The 16843-nt window shown below is 38.3% G+C and overlaps 2 protein-coding genes across 6 annotated transcripts in view; both read left to right on the top strand.

Moving 5' to 3' along the window:
* bicd1a (bicaudal D homolog 1a) overlaps positions 1-2198 on the top strand; it is a 34469-nt gene extending 32271 nt beyond the window's left edge. For both annotated transcript variants that reach the window (XM_047822007.1, XM_027161300.2), the window contains exon 9: positions 427-2198. Coding sequence is in view for 1 of the 2 variants with exons in the window: in XM_027161300.2 (XP_027017101.2) it covers positions 427-538 (112 nt within the window). In the remaining variant the exon portion in view is untranslated. The remainder of the gene's footprint in view (positions 1-426) is intronic.
* Positions 2199-4860: 2662 nt separating this feature from the next.
* fgd4a (FYVE, RhoGEF and PH domain containing 4a) overlaps positions 4861-16843 on the top strand; it is a 54869-nt gene continuing 42886 nt past the window's right edge. For 2 of the 4 annotated variants that reach the window (XM_047822737.1, XM_027161496.2), the window contains exon 1: positions 4861-5171. In XM_047822737.1, coding sequence (XP_047678693.1) covers positions 5066-5171 — 106 coding nt within the window. In that variant the 5' untranslated portion in view covers positions 4861-5065. Of the gene's footprint in view, positions 5172-11831; positions 11902-12002; positions 12147-16843 lie in introns of those variants that run through there. The other 2 variants (XM_047822733.1, XM_047822732.1) reach the window with 2 other exon arrangements.

The raw sequence follows: 16843 nt of genomic DNA, 5'->3' as shown, positions 1-16843 counted from the left end.
AGAATATTTAGCAAAGTAAAATATAGCAAACACATACACATTTCCTTTTGTGTATCATGTCTCACTTCTAACCCATTGATTTTATATTTGCTCTGGCATGGGGTCAGGTTGATTACAAACCACTATAACATGACTTCCCATTAAACACTATAGATTCCTTAGTTAATATACAACATGCATAGACTGATAGCGCTTTATAATCATGCACATTAAAAAGCAATCTTTGTTTAATTCTCAAATCCGCTTGCCTTTGTCTTGGTGTCATTTGTTGTATACCAGTTTGTCAGTGTAATTATAAACCTGTGTGCTGTATGTCTTTTATATGTCTTAGATTTAATATCATTTATTATATCACAATGATGTATAAAATTCTATAAGAAAAAATCTTAATGTTTTTTTCTTTCTTTCTTCCCATCATGGTTGTAGTACTAATATTGTGATAACACTTCAAGAAAACAAGCTACAAGACGCCACCTCTGGACTTCCATGTGACCCTTTTAAATGCCTGGCACATCGATCCAATATACCTGGACCTTAGCCCCTCCCACTGGCCCCTTCCATCCCACAAATTCCAATTTCCAGAAGAACTAACCAAGAGACATGCTTTTTTACCATCCTGTTAGGTGCTCCTTTTTCTGTGTGATCTCAAATAGTCTAACTCTTTGTTTTAAACTGCATTGGTGAGCCAAGACTATGGTGCACTACTTTACTCTCGTTGGATACGAATTAACACACCTTCCAATGGAAAGAGAGAGACTGAATACTAATGCCTTGGATGGAATGGATATTTAGTCATGTATTTATCTATTTATTTATGTTTAATAAGTTTTCTTTCTATTTATTCGCAATCTTGTGTGACTGGAATACATTTTTGCTTGAAACTGAAAGGTGCAGCTTTGCTGTGGATTTTTAGAATTTCAACAGCTGAGTAATCAAAATATTGGGTTCTATCCAAAACTTAAAAATTAAAATTATGATTATAAGCTTCAAAGAGGTTTGGTCAAATGAAGTGATGTTTAACAATATTTTCCATTTCTAGAATTTGGATTAATTGTTGTGGTATAAAAGGGTGGATAAGAAAATGTCCATCAAATTGTTATTGTTTTTTTTCTTTAGTCAAACCAAGAATGTGTTATTTAACAATACGATTTGCTTGAGGTGTTGAATAGGCCAGAACAGATTGAACCAAAGTAAATGTCCTTAAATGTAATTTTCCAACATGTGGTTGAGAGACATTTTGTTTTGGCCCGTGTGAAACCTTTCACTATGTTTAAATTACAGTAATAATACTGTTTATTTATGATGCTAATCATAAGGTGTATTTTATTTATTTATTTTTTGCAATGCATTATCATAAAGATTATATTTTATACTTGATTTGACTTTTTTACAGTAAATGTAGGCAAAGTAGGGACGATTGTAGGAATGTGAGTGATACTCTAAAGTTAAAGAGCAGATAGCAAACACTGGCCAGAGTTTGGTCTGATCCTGCTGTGCTGAAACTTTTAACATTGTGAAACCTCAAACCTGTATACAGCAACTGAATCGTTTGCATCCTATTTTCACTAAAAAAAATGTTAATTATGGGTGTAATATGTCTCCTCTTTCATTCTTCTCTCTCTTTCTCCCACCTGTGATTTAAGCACAAATGCATTAATAATTTCAATAAATATTTGGTCTTATTATACTGTCAGACAAACCAGCAGAACAATTTCAAACACTTTTCTGAATTCATATTCTAATAAAAACTGTAAAGAAGTTATTAAACTATTGAATGGAATCTGCACTCCCTCAATATGTAAGTATCTTTTTAAGAAAGTGGAACAAAGTTTCTCTAATGACACTCACAGAAGAGGATCTGATGAATGGACTTATTGAGATGCCTGTTTCAGTCTTCCTGGTACTTCTGGTACCATTTCTCTTAGTTTACATGGAAGGGCTTTTGATTGTTCTGTATGTGTTGATTGTGTTCGGTTTGAAATATTGTGGTTGCTTGATATGCACAATGGTCTAAAAAGGAAATGAATTGACATACACTGAACTGGACAATCACCCTCCTTGTTACTGGTGAAAGCATAATTGTGACAGCAGGACATAATGATACAGTGTTTTTTGTGTATATGTATTCACTTGTTGATAATGTCATGATTTATGTATTTGTTCATTAAATAAAATCTGAACTCACAATTCAGTTCTGAATGTTGTCAAAGGCTAATAAAAAATGAGGTGTTATGTTTTCTAAATTAGATTGTTAGAACAAGTTAAGCAACATGTCACCTCTGGAATAATACTGTAAAAAGTTAATTTATATAAAATTACTTTTTTAAAAATTACTTTATCTTCAGTAACTGCTTTAACCACGTCAATGTTGTGCGGTATCCTGAGGCAGTCCCATGAGACCCCATGGTAGGAATACATCATGAAATGACCAGTTTATGGCAGGACATTATGCACACATGGGGTCAATTAAGTGTAGCCTATCCACATAATGGTTTGCTTTTTGGAGGTGGAAAGAACCCCAAAAAACCATCCAATACGTTGCAAGTAGTAAATATTCAACTCAAGAAAACGTACAGTATATAATAATTAATCAGGAATTAGCTTTGATTACCCACCGTTTGTGTATCGGCTATATATACTATTAAATACTATATATATATATATATATATATATATATATATATATATATATATATATATATATATATATATATATAACTATAATATATATATATATATATATATATATATATATATATATATATATATATATATATATATATATACCCTCTGCAGTTTGTCTACAGCGCAAACCGGTCTGTGAATGATGCAGTCAATATGGGACTGCATTATGTTCTGCAGCATCTGGACAGACCAGGAACTTATGCGAGGATCCTGTTTGTGGACTTCAGCTCTGCTTTTAACACCATCATCCCATCACTCCTTCATCCAAAATTAACCCACCTCTCCGTGCCCTCCTCTGTCTGTCAGTGGATCCCCAGCTTTCTGACAGACAGGCAGCAGCTAGTGCGACTGGGAAAACTCAAATACAGCACCCGCACCATCAGCACTGGCGCCCCTCAGGGTTGTGTCCTCTCCCCACTGCTCTTCTCCCTGTACACAAATTACTGCATCTTTAATGACCCCTCTGTCAAGCTCCTGAAGTTTGCAGATGACACCACACTGATCGGCCTAATCCAGGACGGTGACGAGTCTGCTTACAGACTGGAGGTTAAATGGCTGGCTGTCTGGTGCAGTCTTAACAACCTGGAGCTGAACACGCTCAAGACAGTAGAGATGATAGTGGACTTCAAGAGAAACCCCCCTGCTCTCCCCCCAATTACCATCATGGACAGCTTTGTGACAGCAGAGAAGTCATTCATATTCCTGGGAACCTCAGGTCCTGGGAGATTGTGGTTCCCAGGAATATGTGAGCAAAAGGGCAAAGACAATCACTCTGGACCTCTCACATCCAGCACACTCCCTCTTTGAACTGTTGCCATCTGGTCGACGCTACAGAGCCCCGAGCACCAGAACGACCAGACACAGGAACAGTTTCTTCCCTCAGGCAATCCATCTGATGAACACTTGAAACACACAGAACACTCAACACTATTCTTACACATTATTTACTTAAAACACATACTATTTATATTTCAATTGAACATTTCACACTTGTACATTTGTAATTGTCTATATTGTATATGTCATTCTGTTACACTGTGGAGCTTCTGTCACTAAAACAAATTCATTGTATGTGAAAACATACATGGCAATAAATTTCTCTCTGATTCTGATTCTGATTCTAAATGTGGATGCCTAAAATCCCTTGGCATCATGTTCACCAACAGGCAGGGTGGTTTTAAGCTTAACTATTACTCGTTTAAATTGATCAATAAATGGTTAAGCCTTACCTAATTGTTTAGTTCTTGTTATTTCCTTTAAAACAGCTGTCTCATGATGTAGCATGAGAGTTTCTCAAGATGACAAACGGTCAACCAGGTCAGCTTGTGGGGCGTGTGGTAACCTAATGGTTAAAGTGTTGGGATACTAGTTGAAAGGTTGTGAGTTCGATCCCAGGACTACCAAGCTGCCACTGTTGGGCCCCTGAGCAAGGCCCTTAACCCTCAGTTTTTTATATATATATATATATATATATATATATATATATAAATATATATATATATATATATATATATATAAAAGATAATATAATATGCTTTGGACAAGGGCGTCTGCTAAATGCTGGAAATGTAAATGTTATTAACTTGAAAAAGATGGAGGTTTGAACAGTGGTGTAAATCTCATCAAAGTGTTGACATAATATTTATGTTTTCTCAATTAAGTATATTTGTGTAATAAGCATTGAACTGGGCTGCTGTGTAGGTTTTTTCCTTCCTATAATGAACCCTTGGTTGGACAATGCTCTCTTTCAGGCCACAGTCTGTGGTGACGCTGTAAAATCTGTACAAATACACTTCTATTATTTAAACTTTAAACTTTTATTGTTGTAGTTACATTTATATTACAGTGTTCTCATGTGTCTCAACTAAATACTATTTTATTGGATCACTTATGTTCAGTGTCAATTAAGATTCCTAAACAATCAAGCAGCTTTAATCATCTCCACAGTCCTACGTGTAAGATTAGAAAACTCATTACGGTGCATTCTGCTTTTCTTGTCCCTTAAAAGACAAACATTTGGAGAAAACTGTACCAAGTATTTCCATCAGATAAGATGCCTTTTGCTGTGGTTGTGCTTTGCCATCGTTTTCTATTGGCCAATCGTGGCGAGTGACACCATCAGCGTCCAATAGCTGCGTTCTAAACAGTGAGATGGGCGGGTCTCTGTAGCGGTTAAGGTGAACGCCGAGGTAACTGCACGGACTCGGGGAAAGCGTTAAAACTGTGTTGTTTAGTTTGGACTAGATTCGAGGCAACGGTGCAGTCACAGCGGGGTGGGGAAAGAGCGAGCTACTGTACGAGGAAGACACTGGACGTAATCTTATGTGTGTTACTTTCGAGAAGGGATCTCACTTTCTACTAGCGAGGAAAAGGCTCACCAATGTTGGAGCTGTCTAAGGAAGAAGCCATGGGAGACTTCAGGAGAACCGCCTTCAGGAGGAAACCAAGGAGCGGAGGATCAGGTGACCAACCTGAAGAAGAAACAGGTGAGTTATAAAGTCCGGGTGAAGCACTATAAACACTAGGACTATTTAACACCCTGCTGAACTGGATTAGAGGCTTAGAGGCAGTGATCACCTTAAGAGAGTTTAAAATGTAACCATAGAAACACCTACAGTACAGTACATTTGTGCTTTGACCTCGCGCAACACCTGGGCACACCTGTGATACATTTGTGCTTTGACCTCGCGCAACACCTGGGCACACCAGTGATACATTTGTGCTTTGACCTCGCGCAACACTTGTGATCATGTCTGTGATCATGTCTGAACTTGTGATCATGTCTGTGATCATGTCTGAACTTGTGATCATGTCTGATTTTGCAAAAGCATGGAATATCATTTGGGATTTTTTTTTTTTTTTTGCTCGCTCCAGCGGCATACAGTGGAATTACTTGTTGTGTTATTTGAGGTTTGCAGACAAGTCCATACTGGTCATGACTTACTCTTTAGCTTCTATTCTGCACACTCCTGCACTCCTGTTCCAGCAAATATATCATGTTGCAGTGGCACTGCTACGCTTTGCATTTTGTTATTGAAGACACACAGGAGAATCCTTGATGTGACTTTGTGGATGGTTATGTATTATTTTAAGCAACATAATGCAAATTTGTTGATGCATCGAACCCTCTGCTTTCAGTTGAAATCTATGGAGACCCTGAAAATACACAGAAAAACCTCACTTACTCATTTATTATAAACAGGATAAACATTCAATCAATATCTAACTCAGAAACAGTTAAGATGATTATCAGAATTTTTGTTAAAATGGGCTTTGTAAGTAAAAAATTTGAAATAAATTTCTCTAGCTGTAATAAATAAGCAAAATATTATCGCACACATTTATATAATGTGCCAAATATTGAAATAGTTAGAGTAGCTTTAATACCAAATCATTATATTTCAGTCAATTGGATGTGTTTCCGTCAGCTCCCAAGCTAAGTCATGAATCGGTATATCATGTACTTGAGTTTGATCAATGATATCTTAATTTCCAAGGACATGACTACTCACAAAAATATATTTATAAAGGTTTTATATGTCATATAAATTTGTTAGCTTACTCGCATGTATTTCTGTCACGTAAACTCATTAGACGCAAACAAATCATATATAGAATACTGTTTAAGAGCTACAACGACGATAACAACCTTACTTCTGTGTACGTAGACTTATACATATTTGGCAACCTAGAGTAACAGATTTGCAACGGCTAACATCACATGGTATGATAACAAACCACATTTTGCACCCTGGTTTGCGTTATTCCTCTCCTTCGTCTACTACTTAAAGTGACAGACTGAAAACTGAAAGTTTCCCAACATATTGCAAATGTATTCAGTTATTGACGGAAGCGTTGTGCTTGTCAGTATCATATTTATCAAAGGCAATACAAGATGAACTATAGCTCACTCCATGAGCACTAGGCATATTAATGTATTATTATATCTGGCATTTAGGCTCATTTCTTGACTGCTGATGTTATGCATATGGACTTCATGTAATGGTAACATTGTGTAATCACTTGTGTTCATGTTTGTTGCACCTCAGCGTGAGTATTGACTTTCCAACAGTGGTTTGGTTTACAAAAATCGCACTGTGTTCAATTGCTGTATATTCACATTTACGGCATTTGGCAGATGACTTATCCAGAGCGACTTACATTTATCTGATTTATACAGATGAGCTATTGAGGGTTAAGGGTCTTGCTCAGGGCCTAAGCAGTGGCAGCTTGTTGGCTCTGGGATTCAAAGTTACAGCCTTCCTATCAGTAGTCCCACACCTTAATCACTGAGCTACCACTTTCCTATATATTATTACGGATTGGTGACAGTGAGAGTGTTTGAATGTTTGAGTCATTTCTACTTAATTCAACTAGCAGAAGTAGAAAGGTTTTTAAGCTGAATCTTGAATCACAGAGTTAAACAAGAATTGATATGAGTTTATGTACCTTTTGATAAGCATTCATGCAAGAGGCTAAGACAGTGCTGCAGAAAATAATCATCATGAGGCGTCAGAAGTCCAACTTCGGTTACTATCTGCATGGAATTTTTCACATCTTTTCTGTGTCCATGTTGGTTTCCTCCAGGTTCTCAGGGTTCCTCTGACCATCTCAAAACATGCATGTTGTTGGATTTGCATCTCTTAATTGGATCTATATCCTGTTTACCTTCACTATTTTGGTGTCCAGACTAATGCATTGTCCCACCTCATGCTCCATATCCCTGACCTGGATAAAATGCTTAGTGAAGTTCGGCGAATGAATATTCATTGGAGTGAGTTGTGTAATTTTCACTGTTCTGTTTCATAATAAAGTATAGGATGAGGAATTAGTGCTTTCTATATATGTGTGTGCTTTCTGCTTTTAGTGAGAGCTTTGTGTTTGCTTTTGTGCTACTGACACCATGTAGTGTTCAGGATAAATATTAGCTCACAAAACAGTCTCTTGTCTGTAAATAGAACAGTTTCCTATTCTTGAAGGTTCAAGAAGTGTATTCACTTCTTTCTTCTTCACACCATTCACATTTCTGAATGGTGGGAATCTTTAGCATGCACACACACATTTATTAAGCTGATGATGTTGTCATTGTTATGGTAGAAATATTGTATTATGGTATGTATCATGGCTTTTTATCACTGCCGACAACCGAAGGTTTAAATCATTCTTATTAAATTTAGAGCAAATCGATTATAAAAAGAAAATATAGCAATTTTATCCTAATAGACTCGTGACACATGTAACTGAATGTTTTCTATGTGGTCAAGACTTTCTCAACAAAAAAAAAAGCAGCCGTTTAGGAAAAGTCATGCAGTGTTGAACTGGAATCTTCTTTTTAAGCCTCAGACAATGTAATCGATTGTGCTGCTCAGCCCAAGAAGCAGCAAGGCTTCCTGGGATTGTTGGCTAGCATGAATCAGGACTTGTTATTGTTATTCCCTCGGCTGTACTGACTCTGGTGTTGACACTTGTCCTCTGGGGACAAGCTTGCTGTTTGTAATGGACTCTAGTCTTTAAAGTGGACTTTACTGTAAGAATTGTAAGATCATATTCCTTGTGATGGTGAAAATACCTAAGGTAAGGGAGCAGGTCTGAACGTGACAGTGGTGATATGTAATAGTTATGATTGGGGGGGGGGGGGGAATGAAAGCAATACACTAATCCAGACTAACCACAGCAATGTTTTGAACACAATCTCTTTTTCAGGATCCGTCATAGATGTTGGCGCAAATCTAGCTATGAATGACTGTATTGTCAAGAGCAGTTGAGTATGCTAGTATGCTACTAAGCAAAAGTCTCTCCGATATGTGTGAGGGTCATAGTACTGGCTCCAGGCCACATGCCCTGGCTTGTGGTAAATATGTAATCAGAGATGACGCAAGGCCCTTATTGCAGGAAAACCTTCATCCATATCCACAAACATTCAGGATGTTACAATTTTCAGCACACCAAAAAAATTGTGCTGTAAAATGTGTTTCTTTTTATTTATTTTTTCTCTTTTTTGTCTGAAGATAGTTTTATTTTCTTTAAGCTGCTCAATCACAGCAGCTCTATTTTGTGGAAACGTTAAAGCTCTTTTAATGACGCATAAATCCGGAAGATGGTGCTACAATCTTCTCATTATTTTGCTTTTCTGTTTCACTGGGAAATTGTTCCGTCTGCAGGAAGACAGGCCATGCTTTGTGTTCCAACCAAACATATGTTCACTTCCTCCGCTCGGCAGCTGTCATGCTCATTCTCTGCCTGTTATCTGAATTTTTCATGTCCTATATCATTTAACTGCGGAAGACCGAATTAGGCAACCAGACAGAAGAAAACCAGAATGTATGCAATTTTATAAGATTATTACTTGTGTCATGTTGTTGTAGATACTTGCATGCCTTTGTCAACCTGTTTCATGTCACCTTGGCTGAATTCTGGCAAACAGCCAAATAAGAAAAATCAGATTTTGACAAACAATATGTCTTTCTGATTTTGTCCTGTTTTATACTATGACACATTTGACTTCATTAAATCATATATATTATTTTACCAAAACAATGTGTAACAGGTTTTCTTTATTTTCCATTCACGCCTCGGCCAGCCACAAAGATCGTATTGGCTAAATAAGTAAAAAACTTTCAGTCTGTCTAAAGATCTGTTTTGGTAACTCTGTGTGATTTCCTCCCACAGTAAACATTACAGTTTGATCAAGCTGTTTGACATTTACATGCTACCAAACATTTAGTATCCATTACTAACCTTACAGTATGTTACCGTAGATTTAACTTTATCATCAACAGCGAAAATCTATAACAATGGCAGTTACACATCCTACCAACCTGTAGTGTTTAATTTGGTTTGTTTATTACCTGCATGTGATATACTGATAATATAGCTTTGTATTAAGTAGGATATGTTTTGGCTTGCAACCTTATAGGTTTGCTTTTAGACGTTTTGCTTTCATTTTGATTCTATACCATTTTGATTCTTACCATTTATATCTATCTATATTTGGTACTGCTTACCCCTCACAAGGTAGCAAGGAACCGGGAGCCTATCCCAGGGGAGGATGGAGCCCATCCTGGTACAAGGCAAGGGACACCCTGGACAGGGTACCAACTCATTTCAAGGCACAATCGCACACACACACACACACACACACACACACACACACACACACACACACACACACACACTACATACAATCAGCCTTTTGGGGCACTGGGGAGGTAACTGAAGTACCCGTTGGAAACCCTAAAGCAAAGGGAGTACATACAATGCCACTATGCTCTTTATAAGCAGAATAAAATAATTTATATTATTAGATTATAGAATTTACTTTAGATTTTCAATGGATGATGGCTCAACAAAAAGGTTTACCAATGAATGTGTCTGTAAGATGTTTGTTGCTGTTACACTGGTTCCTCTGTGGCACTGTAAATTCTTTCCTTGGGAAAAGCCCATGGCAAGGTCTCTCAACAATGATGCACATCCTTTCTGAGCAGAAGGCAATTCTTCTGGCTTCCACTGCTGCATATATTTCTCTGGGGAACCTACTTAGAGGAAAACATTTAGATATCGAGTGAGACCTGGCTGGGTGGCTGGAGATGACATAATGAGAAAAAAGGAGTGGGGGGAAAGTAAAGATATACACAAAATAATGCAGGAGGTGTTGAAAGATAACTGGTGGAAGAAATGACCATAAGGAAGGAGAGGAGGCTAATATAGGTTATACTCAATGATATGTTAAAAAAAAAAAAGTCAAGCATTTTGACAGTGCCATCCAGTTAAAAATATATAATGATTTATTATTTCTGTTGGTATGGCAGTCTGTTGCATTGTTAATGTCGCTGAAAATTGCGATTGTTTCAGTCAGATTCTGAAATCAGACTTTTACAAAGGGAACATTATTTGTGTATAATAAAGAGCTTACAGTACAATGTCTAAAACCTTGCTAAAGTGTTATTTCCTTATATGGTGAAGATGATGACTTTATCACGTTTCCAGAGGTTCATGTCCCAGTGAATCCAACATGAACCTAATCAATAGTTTGTAATAATACTCCAACCGTCACACTGCCCATCATGCTCCTTCATTTTGACCATATATTTATTTTATCCTAAAAATGAAAAAAGCGCTAAAACTTTGCTTCTGGTTGAAATACATACACGAGAATAAACGAGTTTAGAAACGTTTTCCGATCTTAATAATTAAGATGATGTCATCATTTCACCATGTGAATATTATGCTGCACTTAACATACTCTCCATTCCCTCTGGGTGTTCTCTCATTCCCAGTTCCCACCCACTTGTTCATTTGTTTTCCTGATTTTAATCTTTAAAAAGTCCTGACCCTTTACCCTTCCTGCCCCAAATGCCCCCCCTCGGAGTCAATAACACCCAGACAAACCATGAAATAAATTTTGTTAATAAAAATAATATAATATCAATCTGTGTGTAATTTTTTTAATGTATTACACATCTAAACAGAGTCACATGATAACACCAGAGAAAGCTTATTTACAGTATAGCCTGGTTGCTTGCCAGTTCTTCCTCTGGCTCTTCCTCTGGAAAGACCTTTCTCAGTGTTTTGCCTATCACTTTAATCAGCTGGTGTTTCCTGGCTTTTCTTTAAATTTTTTTCTCTCTGTGGGTTATGCAAGTAGCATGAACACCATGGCAAACCGTGTCACTACTACTGCACATGCCACAGTACAGCCAGGATACTTGTAACGCAGGACGGCATTGCTGTAGACTTTCCCCGTGTATTGTCCATGCTTCCAGGAAACAAACAAAGTGAGCCGTTTTGATGAACTAGTTAAGAAGCCATCCGGGAGCAGAAGAAATCCAGCAACACTACCTGGGATTTAGAAAAGTGTTTGACAGAATTGCTTGAATTTGATGTCATTTCTTTAATACTGTGTGAGCCTGTGGAATACTCAGGATTATTTTTAAAGTTAAATGAAGGAGAGACGGAAAGCTCTAAGGAAGTGGAGCCATGCTGGATATTTTTGGTCCCTATTCATTGACAGGAAGGCAAGCTTCAGAACTGCCCTTTCAGCTACTTTCTCTTCCAGTGTTGTCCTTTTCTTTGTCTCCTGGCTTTTTGCTTTCTCTGCCATCCATCTACAACAGTTGATCTGATTCTGTTGAACAGTTCAACAATTCTGTTGAAGGCCAGTGATGGATTGTCTGGGTTCTAGTCTCAGGACGTCTCGTCTGTACCGGACTGCCTCTGGTAGGTGATGATGGCAGACACCATGACTATGATAGTGGCTTTTACTATGAACTTCATGAGGAGCAGAACTTCGATCTCCACTCTCATGTTGGAATATTGACACAGAAAACCAGGCAGCCAAACAGTCTTACCACTTTTTCCATACTTATAGAAACCTAGAAGTTCTGCTAGAAATAAACACATAATGGGCAGTGGATTGAGAAAAATGAGACGTCGGCAGAAGTATTGGTTTTGTCGAACTAAAGGTAAAGAGCTGTTTTTGTCACTGCTGTTAAAATGTGATGACTTGGGTCATAATTTGATGATGAAATACACTTCAGATTGAGAAACCTGATAAGTTTCTATTTACAAACCCGCTAAATTCATGTGTGATGTTTTTCCTCACCTTGCGTAATTAAATGTAAATTTCTCTAGGTGTAAATGAATGTTTGAGCCTCATTGAGCCATCAGTTCTAGTATTAACAGCTCTATACACCACAACATTCCTGAATGCTCAGTTCTGATTGGTTAGAAAGTGTTGATTGAGTTTCTACATCAGCATGGCTCAAACACTAGTTCCCACCTTAAGTGTTATACTAAATCATATGTTCTAATATGCTCATAGGACCAGACGTAGGCAGAAACTTGACCTTCATATCCACTGGGGGGCTTTTCCCAACCTATTACCACACATTTGTAAGCATACAGTTGTCTAGAATGTGTCTGTAAGCTGAAGGAACATTACATTACAAAGTCTCTTCAGTGGCACAAACCTGTACCACCTGTAAAGCGAGCATAATGTGAGCTCCATAAAGTCACTGTGTGCTAATGCTAGTGTGGAAGAACTGATATCAACCCCAGTGAACACCTTTGGGATAAACTTGAATGCTGACTGAACCCCTTGATTCCTCACCCAGCATCAGTGCCTAATCTCACTAATACTCTTACTATCTCCATTAGCAAATCTCCACAGTCACGATCCATTAGCAAATCTAATGGAAATCCTTCTCAGAAAAGTGGAGGTTATCAAACACACAGGGGTGTGATGGTCAGCTGTTCACAAACTTCTGGCCATATAGTATACATTATCCTTTCTAGAGTAACAACAAACCCTGAAACTTATCTTATAGTATATTAATTGCTCTACATAAAAAAAGTGTGTATTTGTTGATGTGGTGACATTTTCTTCTTTTGGTAAACAGTCAGTGGTAAAGCTGTAATTTTAATTTTTCAGATGCAGGACTTTGTCAGTAATCATTTTTTTTTGTCTTCTTGCTTTCTTAAAACATACAGACAGACAGACAGACAGACAGACAGACAGACAGACAGACAGACAGACAGAGATTACAGAATGAATGTGTGAAATGTTTAGAATACAAGAAATAACTTTATTTCAAGGATGTTCCATAACATTAAATGTTATGATATCATTCTTTCTTTCTTTTATTTATTCTTTCATTCTAAGCTGTACATTTTGGCTGTAATATGAGAGGAATTAAAAACTGTAATAGGGAAATTTTTTGCTTAGTTTGTAAGCCTAGCTTTTGATGGGGAATGTCATGTGTTGGCCCAGTTGTCAGTCATAAGAGATTTGATGAAGCCTGGGGCCATGTTTAAATAGAGACCTTTTTGTAATGGTAATAATGTACAGTGAGAGAATGAGTGTGTGTGTGTGTGTGTGTGTGTGTGTGTGAGTGTGTGTGTGAGTGTGTGTGAGTGTGTGTGTGTGTGTGTGTGTGTGTGTGTGTGTGTGTGTGTGTGTGTGTGTGTGTGTGTGTGTGTGTGTGTGTGTGTGTGTGTGAGAGTGAGTGAGTGTGAGAGTGAGTGAGTGAGTGTGAGAGTGAGTGAGTGAGTGTGAGAGTGAGTGAGTGAGTGAGTGTGAGAGTGAGTGTGTGAGAGTGAGTGTGTGAGAGTGAGTGTGAGAGTGAGTGAGTGTGAGAGTGAGTGAGTGAGTGTGAGAGTGAGTGAGTGAGTGTGAGAGTGAGTGAGTGAGTGAGAGGGAGTGAGTGTGAGAGTGAGTGTGAGAGTGAGTGAGTGTGAGAGTGAGTGAGTGTGAGTGAGTGTGAGAGTGAGTGAGTGTGAGAGGTGGTGGTGTTGTTTTTTTTTTTGCATTTGCATTTGCATGATGGTCATGATGGTTAGTTGACACTGAACTTTACTTCTGTACTAGTGTACTCTGTGTGTGTGTGTGTGTCTGTGTGTCTGTGTGTCTGTGTGTCTGTGTGTGTGTGTGTGTGTGTGTGTGTGTGTCTGTGTGTCTGTGTGTCTGTGTGTCTGTGTGTCTGTGTGTGTGTAGGTACTGTATGTTAAAGGTGTGGATCACTTTATGGTATTTTACTTTTTTGCCATAAAGTGATCCACACCTTTAACATACTGTACCTACACACACACACACACACACACACACACACACACACACACAGTACCCTAGTACACTAGTTTAACACCAGTCTAAGTCATACCAGACTGCAGAACACTTTGTTACAGTTTCATATCTCTTATCTATTTACAAATGCCACTTGGCAGCTTTATTTTGAAAGAATCAGGTTATTTCCCAGTATTACATATACCATGTGGTGGAAAGTATTTTTCTGTGAACAAGCAAAATACTGCCAAAATACTGCCAGTGACATTTGAGCAAAGAGTGGAATCCATATCTTAGTTTAATGCTAGAAATAAATTGACCTGTATGACTCAATGGAGTCTACAACACGTTAATAACAGTTCATTATCGTTTCACAGTTGCTTCATTTCTGACATCTTTTTGAATGCTGATCTCTGAAATTATTTACTGTGTCAAATCTTTTGGGCTTTTACTTTATGCCACACCAGAGAGAAAAAAATACCTCTGATCATTTATGCTGTTATTCAATCATTGTGTTACGATGTGGCAGCAGCAAAGTGCAGGAAATCATGCAGATACAGATCAAGAGCTTCATTTAATGTTCACAGCAAACACCCAATATATGTTATTAAGGATATAGTAACTATTTACAGCCTTGGTGAACAGAAAAGCATCTGAGCAAGCTCAAAACATTACAACTTCAGGTGGATGGGCAACACCAGCAGAAGACCACATCAGGTTCCATTCCTGTCAGCTAAGAATAGAAATCTGAGGCTCTGATGAGCACAAACTTACCCAAACTGGGCAGTTTACAACAGATAAGAAAAAACCTTTCAACTGTACAGATTTGTTGAGTCAGAAACCTGTGGAACCTTTAGAGCAGTGGTCCCCAACCCCCGGGCAGCGGACCGGTACCAGTCCGTGGACCAAATGGTACCGGGCCGTCCAAAGAACATTAAATTATTTCCATTTTATGTACTGTGGCGTATTTCTCTCGGGTTTGTGCGACTTTCCATGGACGAGAGGTTAACTGGGAGCTGTGAGACGCCACCTAAAGCCGCACCAATACCGCGTATGCGCAAAATATCATGATATCGGGCCGGGTTTAGGTGATGTCTGGAGCTGAGCGGCTGCAAGCGGCAGTGGCGTTGTAGCTTTGGTGGAGAGAGAAGGTGTGTATCGCTTAACAGTGCTTGGTGTATGTGTATATTGTGTTTGCTCAAATTTAACCCACAAATTAGCAAAAATGAGCACGAAACAGACGTCGTTAGAAAGTTAGAAACTCTGCCGGTGTTCTGGATTAAAGTCATGGCGGAATACCCTGAGATTGCCACCTATTGCCATTTCCGACATGCTATCTGTGTGAAGCGGGGTTTTCTGCAGTGACAGCAACCAAAACAAAACAACGGAATAAACTGGACATAAGCAACACACTTCAGGTGTCATTGTCTCCTGTTACCCCAGATGGAACCGTCTCGTTGCAAAGAAACAAGCTCAGGGTTCTCATTGATTTAGCATTGTAGTGAGTTAAAAAGGCATGATTAAATACAATTAAATAAAAATTATTAATTTTAATTTTAATTGTGTAGCCGCCACCCCCCACCCCCAGCGGGCCGCGGTAAAATTATCAAACATTGACCAGTCTGCGGCAAAAAAAAGGTCGGGGACCACTGCTTTAGAGCATCCACCCAAAATTCTTATGTGTCTTTTGAGATGTTTTTCTGCACAATATGGAAGTAGAGTGCTTGTTTGGGTTACTCTAGACTTCCTTCCAGCACAAACCAGCCTGCAGACCTCTCACTCATGGGATGTTTTTGCTTTTCACATCATTCTCTGTAAACTGTAGAGACTGCTGTGTGTGAAATCGAAGGAGATCGGCAGTTTATGAAATACTCCAACCAGCCCATGTGGTAATAATAATCATGCCCCAGTTAATCACATCACACTTTTCTCCATTCTAGTATTTATATGTATGTATTACTTGTTTTGTGTGTGTTGTATTCTCATTTGCTTTTTATGTAAAACGCCTTGAGAAGCTACTTTAAAGGCGCTATATAAAAATAAATCTAAAGCTATTATGTTTATGATCATTAACTGAAGACATGTATCTGTACGATCTTATGCATTGTGCTGCTGCCACACGATTGGCTGATTGGACTGATTGGTGTACAAGTGTTCATATTAACATGGATGATGGATGTACATTGTACATTAAAGTCTTAACAGAGGCCTCAATAAAACTTCATGGCATTGTCCTAAAATGATAAGGAACACGTTATCGTAGAGATTATAGCAGTTCATTTGGTCGGCTTTTAATGGCACTCCAGTTCCGGGGGACGTGGTAGCTCGGTGGTTATCGGTGGCTGATCGGGAGGTCTTTGGTTTGAATCCCAGGTCCACCAAGTTGCCACTGCAGGGGTGTATAAACTGAGATAAGAATGTAAGTCACTCTGATAAAAATCAGATAAAAGTGTCTGCTAAATGTAAATATAATGGCACTCCTGTACTGTAAGCACTCTGGCAGCATTTTACAGCCTAGTAGCTCACCACTTTACTTTCCGTTCAGGAAGGAAAAGGCAGGTCCTTAAATCCAGCACACTCCCTATCCATCTACATCTA

The sequence above is a fragment of the Tachysurus fulvidraco genome, chromosome 13 (genome assembly GCF_022655615.1).
Source record: "Tachysurus fulvidraco isolate hzauxx_2018 chromosome 13, HZAU_PFXX_2.0, whole genome shotgun sequence".
NCBI lineage: Eukaryota > Metazoa > Chordata > Actinopteri > Siluriformes > Bagridae > Tachysurus > Tachysurus fulvidraco.
This window is presented reverse-complemented; position numbering and strand designations above follow the sequence as displayed.